At 31.1% G+C, this 12242-nt stretch overlaps 1 protein-coding gene across 2 annotated transcripts; it reads right to left on the reverse strand.

Moving 5' to 3' along the window:
• Positions 1-1493: 1493 nt before the first annotated feature.
• Positions 1494-6740, reverse strand: LOC108476129 (probable methyltransferase PMT8). 2 transcript variants are annotated; one of them, XM_017778236.2, is made up of 8 exons: positions 6472-6740; positions 5419-5887; positions 5152-5316; positions 4857-5039; positions 4021-4615; positions 3046-3158; positions 2702-2922; positions 1494-2191 (listed from the first exon to the last, which is right to left on the reverse strand). In XM_017778236.2, exons 2-8 carry the CDS (start codon positions 5665-5667, stop codon positions 1870-1872), a joined length of 1848 nt encoding a protein of 615 aa, XP_017633725.1. In that variant the 5' UTR covers positions 5668-5887; positions 6472-6740; the 3' UTR covers positions 1494-1869. The 2 variants fall into 2 exon arrangements, with proteins under 2 accessions (XP_017633725.1, XP_052881922.1); XM_053025962.1 differs by having other exon boundaries at positions 6075-6740.
• Positions 6741-12242: the final 5502 nt, after the last annotated feature.

Genomic DNA, 12242 nt, shown 5'->3' on the forward strand with positions numbered 1-12242 from the left:
TTTATGAATTGTATTAACAAATATCGCGTGTTAATTCTTTCATTACTTTGCTCATTATGTTACTTTACATTTAATATTTATGTTCGTTTCTATTCTAACTGCAGTTAAAAATAAAATTATTTTCAAGTTTAAACCCATTTTTTTTTCATATTTGATACATATTGAAATACAAACATAAAAAATATAAGACAGTTATAAAGTAGTTAGGAGTTTGAATATTGCTTGCGTTGTAGATATTCAGTTGCTTGCAACCAAGAAAACAAAGAGGGACACGCAACAAAGAACAAAAGGACAGAAGTTTTGGGTTCCTCACAATTCATGTATACATACATATATATGTATGTATGTATAGATGGAGAATAAGAAAAAAATAGTTGAGTTGGATGTTGGGCATTGGTCCCCCGGTGACCAAGTAAACAAGTAGTAGAACCGTAGAAACAACAATTTGTCGTTACAGTCATTTCATGGGCTCCCAATGTCTTGGTTTTTTCTTACACAGTTATAATTAGACAAAACCAATAATGGGTTAGGCTTGTTTGGAAGATTATAATTTATATGTTCATATCCATTATCGGAATGTATTAGTTACAATAATCACATTCAGATAATTTTCGGAAAACAAAAATCCAAATAATAAAAACATGGGTAAATTCAACTCTTCTGTTTAAAATAAAGACAATACGACATTTTCACATTTTATATATATTATAGATAAGTATCACAAATCAATTAAGTATTAATTTATTTTTGTATTCATTAAAATAGTATTATTTTAAAAATTAAAAATTTTTATTTTTTTATATATTTTTTGTAAATTACGAGAGGAGAGCAAAATCTTAATAATTACGTGATTAGCACGGCTTAAACTCAAACCACACCTACAATGAAACTAACCGTATCTTATTTTCTCTTTTAAAGATTCAATTTTGGTTTACTCCAATTTGAAGAAAAAAAAATTAGATGTGAAATATCTTACCTGTCCTTGTAATATTGGACATAAATTGTTTTGTAAAAAATAAATATAATTGAAGAAAGAATGTTATAATGGATCATTTCTTTTTCTTTCTACAATGCCTTTTCCTTACTTTTAACTATCCAAACAAATACAAGTTAGAACATATTACAACATACATGTCCTCTTAAAAATTTGAAGCATAGTTTGATTTGTAAAGTCAAATTGTGAATGTACATTCATGTTCTGAACATTTAGGGTTTAGAGTTTGTGGAACTCTAAACTAAGAAATTGGTCAAATCTATTCCCAAAAATGCCATAAAATCATTTATTCTTCCCTTCATGGTCAACCCCAACTTTGTAAATTACAACTAGAAGGGGCAAAACCAAACATAAAAATTAGGGATAAATCTGCCAATGAAAGCCACAGCTTTTTCAAAAGTAGCCTAACCACTAAGAGTAAACGACAAGGCATGCAAAACAGAAGTACAAAGGATAAGAAGAATATTTTTCAAGGAAAAAAAAAAAGACATGGGCTATGTTTACTCAAACTCGAGCATCAAGTTCTTCCACTATATTCTTATACTTATGTCGGGATACGCATGTTGTTCAAGTAAAACGAAGAGTCGGAATAATATAGTAATTGGTAACCATGATCAGCCGAAGCAAAGCTTTGGACGGCATCAAAGTGAGATCTGTTTGAAGAATAGCCTATATAGATGATGATCATTTCATGGCTTGTCAAAGTAATTCAATACAAGGAAAAAGGGGTAAAAAAGAAAAAACAATTTGAACCATTGCTTAATGCCACAAAATGAAATTGTTTGCCGGATTAGTAATAGGAGAGCTTCTTAGTACCTTGGAGCTGCTGAAGAAGATATAATGAGAGTACGTGGGAATTGTAATCCGGAAATATTCTATTCAGAATTCAGGATGCTTTCACTTGTGAGCCACAATTTCTTTTGGACAATAAACACGACGTTGTCTCCTCCGTGTTCTGAATCCGAACTTGAATCAGCAGTTGCTACTGCTTCCCAGTGCAAAGCTGATAAATACTTCCTTACGAAATCTATAACTGGTTGTTTGTCCTGAATGATTATGAAACCCCTGGGACGGAGAATGCGATCCATCTCGAGTAACAAATCTTCAGCACTGCAGCCCTTCTTCTCAATATCAGAAAAGACAGTCCAAGCATGGAGTAAATCATAGGTTCGAGGGTATGTGGAAAAGGCTTCACACCTGCCAAAAAGTTCAAATTCAATCAATACAAATTTTACTATCCTCAACATGCATTCCACTATTTCACCAGCCAGACGGAAAAAGATCTTTATAAGACGAAAATGAAACTACATCATTGTACTTTCTCCTAACTATGATACTTGGACTCCAGTGCGAGTGTTGGATACAAATATGTTTAAACAGATTTTCCACGTTTCTTCGTGTACGTGAAAAATCTTTGGAAAGTCGTATCCTTAATCATATCCAGATATGAGTAGGACACAGAGCATGTAGCAGTCCTATTGCAGATAGCTGTGTTTTGTCAGAGAATCCATTTCACTGAATATATATATACATGCTTTTTTTTTTTTTTTGGGGGGCAAAGCTGTAGCTGTGTTTTGTTAAAGATTCCATTTCACTACACCTAGTAGTCCGTTTGCAGATAGACGAAATACGGTGTTTATCAGAAAGGAGAAATATGTTAATATTTCATACTTGGTTATGCAGATTTTCAAGTAAATTTGCGCATACCAGTTATGAGTAGTGCCAATGAGGCCTCTGTCATATATCAACTTAAGTGTGTTTGGTCCATCCTCAGGGATGACATTCATCACCCAAACATTCCTCTCTTTTAGAGAAGCCGCAAAAGATCCCATGTTTGCTTTCATGTCCATCAAATTTCTCAAAGTGTTGGCCTCAATCTTTGGACTAAAGAGATTCCAATAATTCTCTACCCGCTGGCGCCAAGTTTCCTATGAAATTGCAAAAGCTATATTAGCATCTATACCCTATGTCATGGCCACATAAGTCACAATATAAGAACAACACACTAATCATAAGTAAAGGCATAGATGAAACAATGCTGCCTCCATTACCATGTCTTTTTCAAACATTTCATTTGAATAACCGAAATCAGCAAGCCTTGGAGGAGGAGATGTCAATCTCGCTGGCCAAGGAGCCAAACCACTTCCCTTGGCTTTCTGATCATCTGATAGAAACAAAGAGAAGTTTTAGTTAAGATAAAGTTTAAACTAATCTTTTAAAGCTATAAACTCGAAGAATCCCTAGAATTTTCCGTCGCAAAATATACCATAATTTATAATCAGGAATTACATGTAATTGAGCAACAATTATATCGTATAACTCGCAAATATTCAAAAAGAATAATTGAGCAGAATGAATGCACTTGATACCACATAACCTAAGCACAAGGCCACTAATTCCAAAATTATCAAGCAATTACTTTTATTTGGTAAGATTCCGGTTCATATTTCTCTCTTTATCCTTAAGCTAAAAGCAAATCGAGCTTACTGTTAAGGAACTCAACTACATAAAAGAATACGTCAAGATTTCACCTCATCAGAATTTGATATGAAGTTGAAAAACAGGCCATCAATGTTACTTGGACTTAGTGTAAGCATCAGATATGAGTATGTGTCAGGGACAGGTATGTTTAATTTTTTTTCAATTTCTTTTCTATGTATTTGGAGGGGACTTGGAAGGTCATTTCCTCAAACCCAAAATCGGATATGTGTTGGAGACAAGTGCCAAACTAGGGTACTTCAAGCAAAATGGAGACTTGGAAAAACATAGCAAGCCATTTCATATTCTGTTAAAATATGTAAGCAACATAATCTGTGGAAGAATAAATGTATAACAACCATCAGCCAGCCAATTTATGAATTCAGAAATCAAAGTCAACTTCCAAATCAATGGAAAACCAAATTCAAGACACGTTATATGAAAATTTGTATCTAAATATTAGCATACTCGAAAAGAAAATATCAACTAAAAGGGGAGGGTGGGGGGGGAGACTAATATTAGCAACACTGACAGATAAATATACTCACGGTCAGAATAAGGAGAGATACAAGCTTCCATTGGCACACCCCAAACTGCATCTGGATCATCATCAGACCGACAGAGCGGTGGATTTGTACCAGGTGCTCGTTCCATATAACAATCATTTGTCAAAGGCTTTTGCCAAATGACAGTTTGGTTCCTCTTTGCAGCTATTCTCCAACACATACGTTCCACAAGGGCACTCATCTCTTTCCATATCCGGAGATCCTCTTCATCTTGTGCATAAGCCTCTGGAGACGAGTAGGCAAAATAGCCTCCAGGTCTAAGTAACCGGTCTAGCTCAAGAAGAAGAATCCCATCCCTTTGAAGCCAATCAATCCTACAACGAGAACAGTGAGCAAGTTCAAATGATCTGCTCGGGTAAGGGAGCCTTTTTGTCCCTAGAACACCAAGATATGCAGGAATTCCTCTTTCCAGGGCAAATTGGATTTGGTTTTGATGAACGTCATTGGGTGCTAATGACAATGCTATAATGTCAGAAGAAAGAAGATATGCTCCAAAACTTGCAACACCACAACCAACATCAAGAACTGTACGGACTCTTCCTTCATTATTTAAGTTGTTGTGCGAAAAGTTGAGCATCTGCCAAAAGAAAATCGTAGAAATTAATGTCATTGCTTCTACCATAGCTTTGAGAAGTTTAAATAAGGAGCATTATATATGAAGCTGATCAGTAAAGTTAGGAACCAAAATATGATACGCAAAACTCAAAATAGACACAAATATACCGAGTACAACCATCCTTTAGTAGGCATTCAAGATTATTGATCATGTTTTAAAATATTTTTTTCGAGCCAAAATCAGTATGCATTGGTGAACTTACATTTGCAATCGAAGCAATATACTTGTCAGCTCCATAGTGAAAATGGGTGCCTCCCCCCGGAAATACTATCTTTTCACCTTTTACCACCATCCAATTCTGGTCAGACTTCTCATGTGCAAGGTGAGTATGGGGAATATTTGCCTTCCACACTTCATCTCTGCTTTGAGGCCACTTAATTGGGACCTGTAATTTCACGAGTTAAAACAATTTCAAAATATGAAAAATATGACTATGATCATCACTATAACACATACATGAAAAATTTGTTATAGAAACACATACACTTCATCAGTACCTTGTATCCTGGAGGAGGAGGGATCAAGCAATTGTATCTCCTTTCAGGAGGGGGGCAATGACGTTCGTAGTGCTCCATTACCGACAAGTCAAGCTTTAATCTCATTTGGTATATGATGGTTCTGTCTAAGCAAGGAATCAATTCCGAATGTCGATCGTCACAAACCTTCAAAGTCATAAACAGAGAAGTTAAAGGCCATAGCAACTAATCAATGGAAGAATCACAGTGGAATTACATATCAAAATGATTCAGCAAAAAACAACTTACAGGGAACGTTTTTGGAACAACATCTCCATCCTCCAGTCCAGATTTGGTTGAAGATTCATCATCTCCACCCAAATAAGATGATCCAATTTTTCTCAGAGATTTGCTGCCATATTCTAGTGCTGAAGCACCATTGCTTGAAGACCCAAAAATAGATCCATAATATACATAGAGAAAACCAAGAAAGATTGCCACAGCACAAACAGAGGTGATTAATCTCTTCTTTTGGCCTCCATCAGATCTTCCCCTCATCCTTCTTATAGTACTATGATTTCTTCACAAACTGTTTTCACTTGAGCACTGAATTTTCACAAGCACAAATCTCCTTATCCTACTCAATCTAACATCAAATTTTGTTTTCAAAATAAATTTGTTTTGTCGCTACCATCAGGGGGCTCAATTCAATTGAATGAATAACACAACTCACTTCAAAAACTTGTCAAAATCAAACACTTTGGAAAACTCATCAAACCTGCAAGAAACCATAAGGTGATTAATAATGCTCTTGAAACAACCACCGAAGTTAATTTCAACAATAAAGTTCAAAACCAAGCTTTAAACTTGTGTAACAAGTCAGATCCATGTTAATAGTCCAAACTTATGATAAACTTACATTGCATTAAAAAAAAAAAGGTAAAGAAAAGAAAATGATTAAATACCATCATGTTATCTGCGTACAGTTGTAACCAGTTGATTGACAACCATGAAATGAAAAGGATATGAAAAAAACACTAAAAAGCATGTAACTAATGCTCTTTAATGACAGCTACGTAGTAACTTTAATGAACTAAACAGATCTGAGTCCAAAAAAAAAATAAAGAGAGCATAAAAACTGAACAAATTCAACCATCAAGAATCAAACTTGGATTACAAAGGAATCAATATCATTAACATTCTTGGATTAAAGATAAGAAACTGAAACCGACCCATTAAAACCACCGCAAAAACAAGCAAAACCCACAATTCAGATCCCAAAAATATGAAAAGAAACACAATGTTAATAAAAATCCAGAAATGTATTCACAAGAAACAAGCTTAAAACGAAGAAGAGCTTACTGGGTTTGAATGAAAATAACCGAACTGGGGCAAAGTGTAATTGAGAGATAAAAGAAAAAAGATAGCTGTGGGCTATCTTTAAATGAAGAACCAAAACCAAAGCAAAGTGAGAGGGAGGAACTATTAGATCTTAAAGAATCTTCTTCTTTTTCATATGCACAGTGAGAAAAGGGAGAGAGAAAGTGCAAGACAGTGTTGAGTTTCACACGTTTTTGAAGGAATCTATATGTATGGCATCTGCATCTATCTGTCCAAGACTGGATTTGTATATATGACTAGAAATTGACACTCGGTGAAAAAAAAAATAATTTCGAGAAATAATTTTTTTAAAGTAATATATTAGGTACTTTTAAAAAAAATAAAAAAGTGAGCATTTTATGTGAAAATGGAGGTTTTTTTTACTCAATATCTGAATTTTGTAGAAAAACAGAAAACATTTTCTTATAAACGAAGGGAAGGAAGTAGAAAAAAAACACTAGCAAAAACTGCAAAAAAATTTAATGAAAAAATTAACAAGTGCTATTGTTTTTAATTTCTTACATAAATTTCATTAAATAATTTTTAAAATTTTACTAATACGAAAACGGTGAATTATAAATATATATTTGGTCAACTATAATGTATAATTAATCTAAAACAATGCATAGTTAATTTAGGATGAGTTTGGATGGGTAATGCATTTACGTATGATTAGTATAAAAACAGCGGTGACGATGAGATAAATAGTATAACGTGAGACAAGAAATAAACTAAACGCATCGCATCACACTTCATTGTTCATTCAAACTCACTTTAAATGTCGAACTAATATAGAAAGAATCGAATTAGATTTTGTTTGTAAATTAAAATGTTGAATTAGTTTTTACATTAAAATTATTTATTTGTTAATAACAAAAATGGAAAGATATGATTTAATGAAAGTAAAAGTAACAATGAATAGATCTCATAATCCTTAGGATGAGAGAAGAGGGTAAGTCAATGGAAAGAAGAAGTAATTGATGAAATTGCAAGTTGCAGCAATTTATTATTAGTGATGGGGCATAGTTTGTTTCTTTCATTCTGCCTGCAAATGCAGTAAAAGCACAGACATCCCCCATTTCTTAATGCATTTCATTGCCTTTCCCTTACTTGGGTGATTGCCATTTGCCATCTTTGGAAATCACCAATAAGAACTTCAGATATGAAACGTCGGTTTAATTCATTAAGTTATTATTTCTATTCGCTTTTGGTATTTGAGTTTTATTAGAATTTGTGTGACTCGAATCCGTTATTTATTAAAAATATATATATAATGGTAAAATAAGGAAATTTGTGGGGGTGAGAGGCCGAGGGTCGTAGGCTAAAGCTCGTCACGGATTCTTATTAAGCACAAAATTGGACTTCACCTCGTAGTACGGAGCACACCACACAAATTGAGTCCGTGTAGAACTATACTTTTATTATTTGACTTTGATTAGCACAGGATTTTTCAACCCTTAAATAGATTTAGTCGAAACTCCTCTTGTATCATTTCTTTTTCAACATTAGTGAATTTCTTTACTCTACCCGTAGTTTTTTTCAAAATAGAATTTTCACGTAAAATTTGTATATTCTTATTTTTCTTTTCTTATTGCTTTGAGATCATTTTACCGTCATTGTCGATGTTTATTATAACAAGTTTTTTTTTTCCTCTCAATTTGGTTATGAGTTTGTTTTAAAAAATTTTGATGTTTCAAGTTTTTTTTATCTTATACAAATACTTAAATTTAACTTCAATGTGCAATTTAGTACTTGAATATTTTTTGTCCTAATTAAGTACATATGTTTTTTTTACTAAAGCACACATGCTAAATATTTATTGGTCCAGATGATGTTGTTTAGTTTGGATACCACATTGAACATTAAAGCCAAATATAAATACCAAATGGTATATTAACCCTAATTTTATATATATTCTAACAACTTTTCATTTCTACATTCTTTTTATCTTAGAACACTAGGTATTAAGTAGTCATATTGAATCCTGATTAAAGTTGGAGTTGAATCAAGTTGGACCCTTAAATATAGGGTAAGCTCTCCCATAGAGGTCGAACCCTTAAAAGGGGTTTCCCCCATTCTCTTCTCTATCGGGTTGCTTTAAATCTATCGTTTGTTGTTGTGGTTCTCATTTCTTTCTCCTTCCCCCTCGTTTTTGAAGTCTTTGCTTTTACTAGTGGGATGTTGGTGTTAACATTGGAGATCCGCCAATGAAGGCGTCAACCTCATTTAGCCTTAGTCTGGTTATTGTTTCGATAAAAAATCATAAGATATTAACCTGCACTAAAACCTTCCAACACGGTATTCATTATCTCTCCAGAGTATGGGATAGTCACAATTGTCCATTAAAATTAATTCAATTTCAATTCAAAAAGTGCACGTTGGGTTGGAGATGTTTGGCATATGGTTGGGAAAACAAGACGATCGCCTGCAGAGTTCGAATTCCCATGAACAAATCAGCGTGTTCAATTGGAAAAAGTTAGTTGAATTCTACCAAGAGAGATAGTGATTGAATTTAAACGAGCAATGCAGTTGAGGTCGTTAATTCGAGGTGGTTTTTTCTAGATCTCAAAACTACTGAGATCTTAAATTGTGGATGCATGTTATGTGGTTAGATAATTGATAAGGGTTGGTTTGCAGGTCGTACTGGAATTAACTACACGAGGAAAAGTTGGTAGTTGGGGTGTCATTGATCGTTATAACCAGCTTATCGTTTGGAAAGGTTCAAGGACCAATTCAATTTCGGAGTGTATCAAGATTGAGGCTAAGCATTAATACATCTGCTTCACTGATTTAATTTAATTTTCTTAATTTTATTTTGCAATCATAATTTTATTTTTATTTTATTTTTTATATTTTTTTATTTTCTTTATACCTAAAATCTCTTTTTTATTTTTTTTTCAGCTTTGCAATGCATAATTTGGTTACGTAAACAAAAAAATTAGAGGTCTCAGTCCCTGCGGGATTGACTCTACTACTCTATACTGTTATTTAGTTAAGTTAGAGTGTAGGAAAATATATTTAGTGGTTTCGACGGGCACCACACAAGTAGAAAGTAAAAAATTCGCAAACATAATTAGAATGATAAAAAAACTAACAATTGGCATGATTTTAATTTTACTTGTGAATGTTTTATTTCAATGCATAGTGCTTAATCTATATGAGAGATTCATTTATACAAGATAAAAAAATAAATAGTTTTACACATTTTTGTAATTATTTATACGATTAATATTTTAATGATTTAACCGTTGAATTTATCAATATAATTGGTTTGTCATGCATGTAAATTTTCAAACCGATTTGATATCTTTATTATATCGATCTAAAATACTCTATACATTAATATATATATTCAACAGTTGAATTTTTTGCATAAAATAAATAGTTAGAAGTTTTAAATTTACATCAAATTTGACATGCATAATCTACATAAATAGACTATAAAATAAAACGATTAAATTGTTAAAATATTAATAATATAAATAGTTACGAAAATATATAAAACTATTTTAATTTTTATATATAATATAAAGAGTATTATCTGATACACTGATAGGGGTGAAGTTTTTTTATTCCATAAATGTATTTAAAAACCGTAATATATTTTTTATTTTTAAATATTAATTAATAATACATGAAAATTTCTTAATCTCAACTATAAATTAAAAAGAAAAACTCTGCTTATTATATGTTATTAAAGGGCCTTTTAAGGTGAAAAGTTTGAGGGCCATAGTCCAAGCAATGAATAGCTCATTTACTTTTGATGACCAAATTCCAAGCCTTTTACAAAATTTAGGCTCTGGGTTTTGATTTATTGTTTTTGGACTTTAAAGGTGTTTTTTTTTCTCTTTTCTATTTTATTTGTCAATAAATAATTTCAACTTTAAATTTAAAATCATGCATCAATGGACTATTTTTAAATGTTTGTAAAGTTTTTAATTTAAAAAGTTCAATAAAAATAATGCATAACATATATTTATAATTAGACCTGATCATGGGTCGGGCTACCCTGCCCTGCCTGAAGACCCACCCGGAATGTAGAAGGGTTTGGACAAAAATATAAGCCCGAAAAATGGGATTGGATAAAAAATAAGGCTCGTTTAAAAAATGGCTTCAGGTCTCGGGTAAGACATTTTTTGCCCGGGCCAGGCCTGGCCCTACCCGGATTGACTAAATGACAAAAAAATCTAACTTTTTTTAATATTATTTTCTTCTTGTTTTCTCTCTATTTTGCTACCATTTTACTATTATGTTGCTATTATTTTGTTATTGTTGTTTAGATATTGTATAAAACTTATTTTATTGTTAATTCTGTTATTATTTTAAACGCATTTGCTAATTTTGTTATTATTTTAGAGGCATTTGCTTGTTAAGTTGCATTTATCTTAGTGTTATTTAAGTCTACATATTTTTAAAATTTTATTTTCAATTTGTTGGGAAATATTTATTTTGATGTTTTAGTATTTTTATTTATTATATATATTTAAAAATTATATAAAAATTAATACAAAGGGCCGAGTTGGGCTTGGGTAAAATTTAAGCCCATTTTTGGGCTGAGCTCGGGCCTAAAATGGGCCTAAATTTTAGTTGAGCTCAACCCAGCCCATGAACACCTCTATTTATAATATATATATATATATATATATATATATATATATATATATATATGAAAATATAAAGTTAAATCTTCAAAATTGTTGTCTACTTTGCAGGTACTTTTTAGATTTATTTTGGGTTTAAATAAATTTTATAGATTTTATATAAAATATAACAAGATAAAAATATATCATAATTATATCTTTTACTTGAAAAAATAATGGATATCATTTATTTATTTTCCAACTGAGTTGATATTTGGTTGACTCATGATACAAATTCATAGTACAAATTCATGGTATAAATATATGACAATGAACTCTTAGTAAGTAAACTTATTCAATAACCGGGTTATTTGTTCACATGTGGCGTTAGTTTGATTTTAAGAATATTTGAATTAAAATATAAGTTTAAAATGATATTAGATAAAACAATTTAAAATTTACTTGTTTAAAAATAATATATGTTTAAGTAGATATTATCTTCCGATTTAAGAGTTTTGAGAAAGTTATGTGTAATTGTAAAAATTGTATAAAATATATAGGTTTAAAAATATAGGTTCACGAAAAAAATTTACTTGTTTAAGTAAAAATAGATGAAAATTTTAAAATTTGTAAAGAATTTCAAATGTGGATTTAAGTAGTTTAAACTCTCGAATCAATTCTACCAAAAGGTAACTTTATTTTTATCTAATATAAAATTACTTAGCACATTATCGGATATGTGATATTACATAACTTTGTCTATTTAGCTGGAATGTAGGGTTTTATTTTTAACTAGCGAAATGTAAGATTACATCAAAACACACTTTATTAAATTGTCATTGTTACAAAATTTATTTTTTTCTTTTTAACATGTTTGTAAGTAAATAAGTTGAAAGAATAGTTTTAACTTATTATTATTTTGTTTTGATTCAAGTAAAATAAATTATTTTTAAGTAAATAAATTAAAATAATAAAAGGATGTATAATTGTCAAAAATGTTACATTATCAAATGAATGTAAGATAATTTAGGCTAAATTAGTTAAATATAAAAAAAATAATATTAATTTATAAAATATGTCGATTTTTTTTAAAATTTAAGAAAATAGACCATTTTTTTAGAGAGAGTGTGAAAGCACATCCAATTAGATGAACTTTCCTAGTGACATGTTAAG

This window comes from Gossypium arboreum, chromosome 3, assembly GCF_025698485.1.
Source record: "Gossypium arboreum isolate Shixiya-1 chromosome 3, ASM2569848v2, whole genome shotgun sequence".
NCBI classification, from domain to species: Eukaryota; Viridiplantae; Streptophyta; class Magnoliopsida; order Malvales; family Malvaceae; genus Gossypium; species Gossypium arboreum.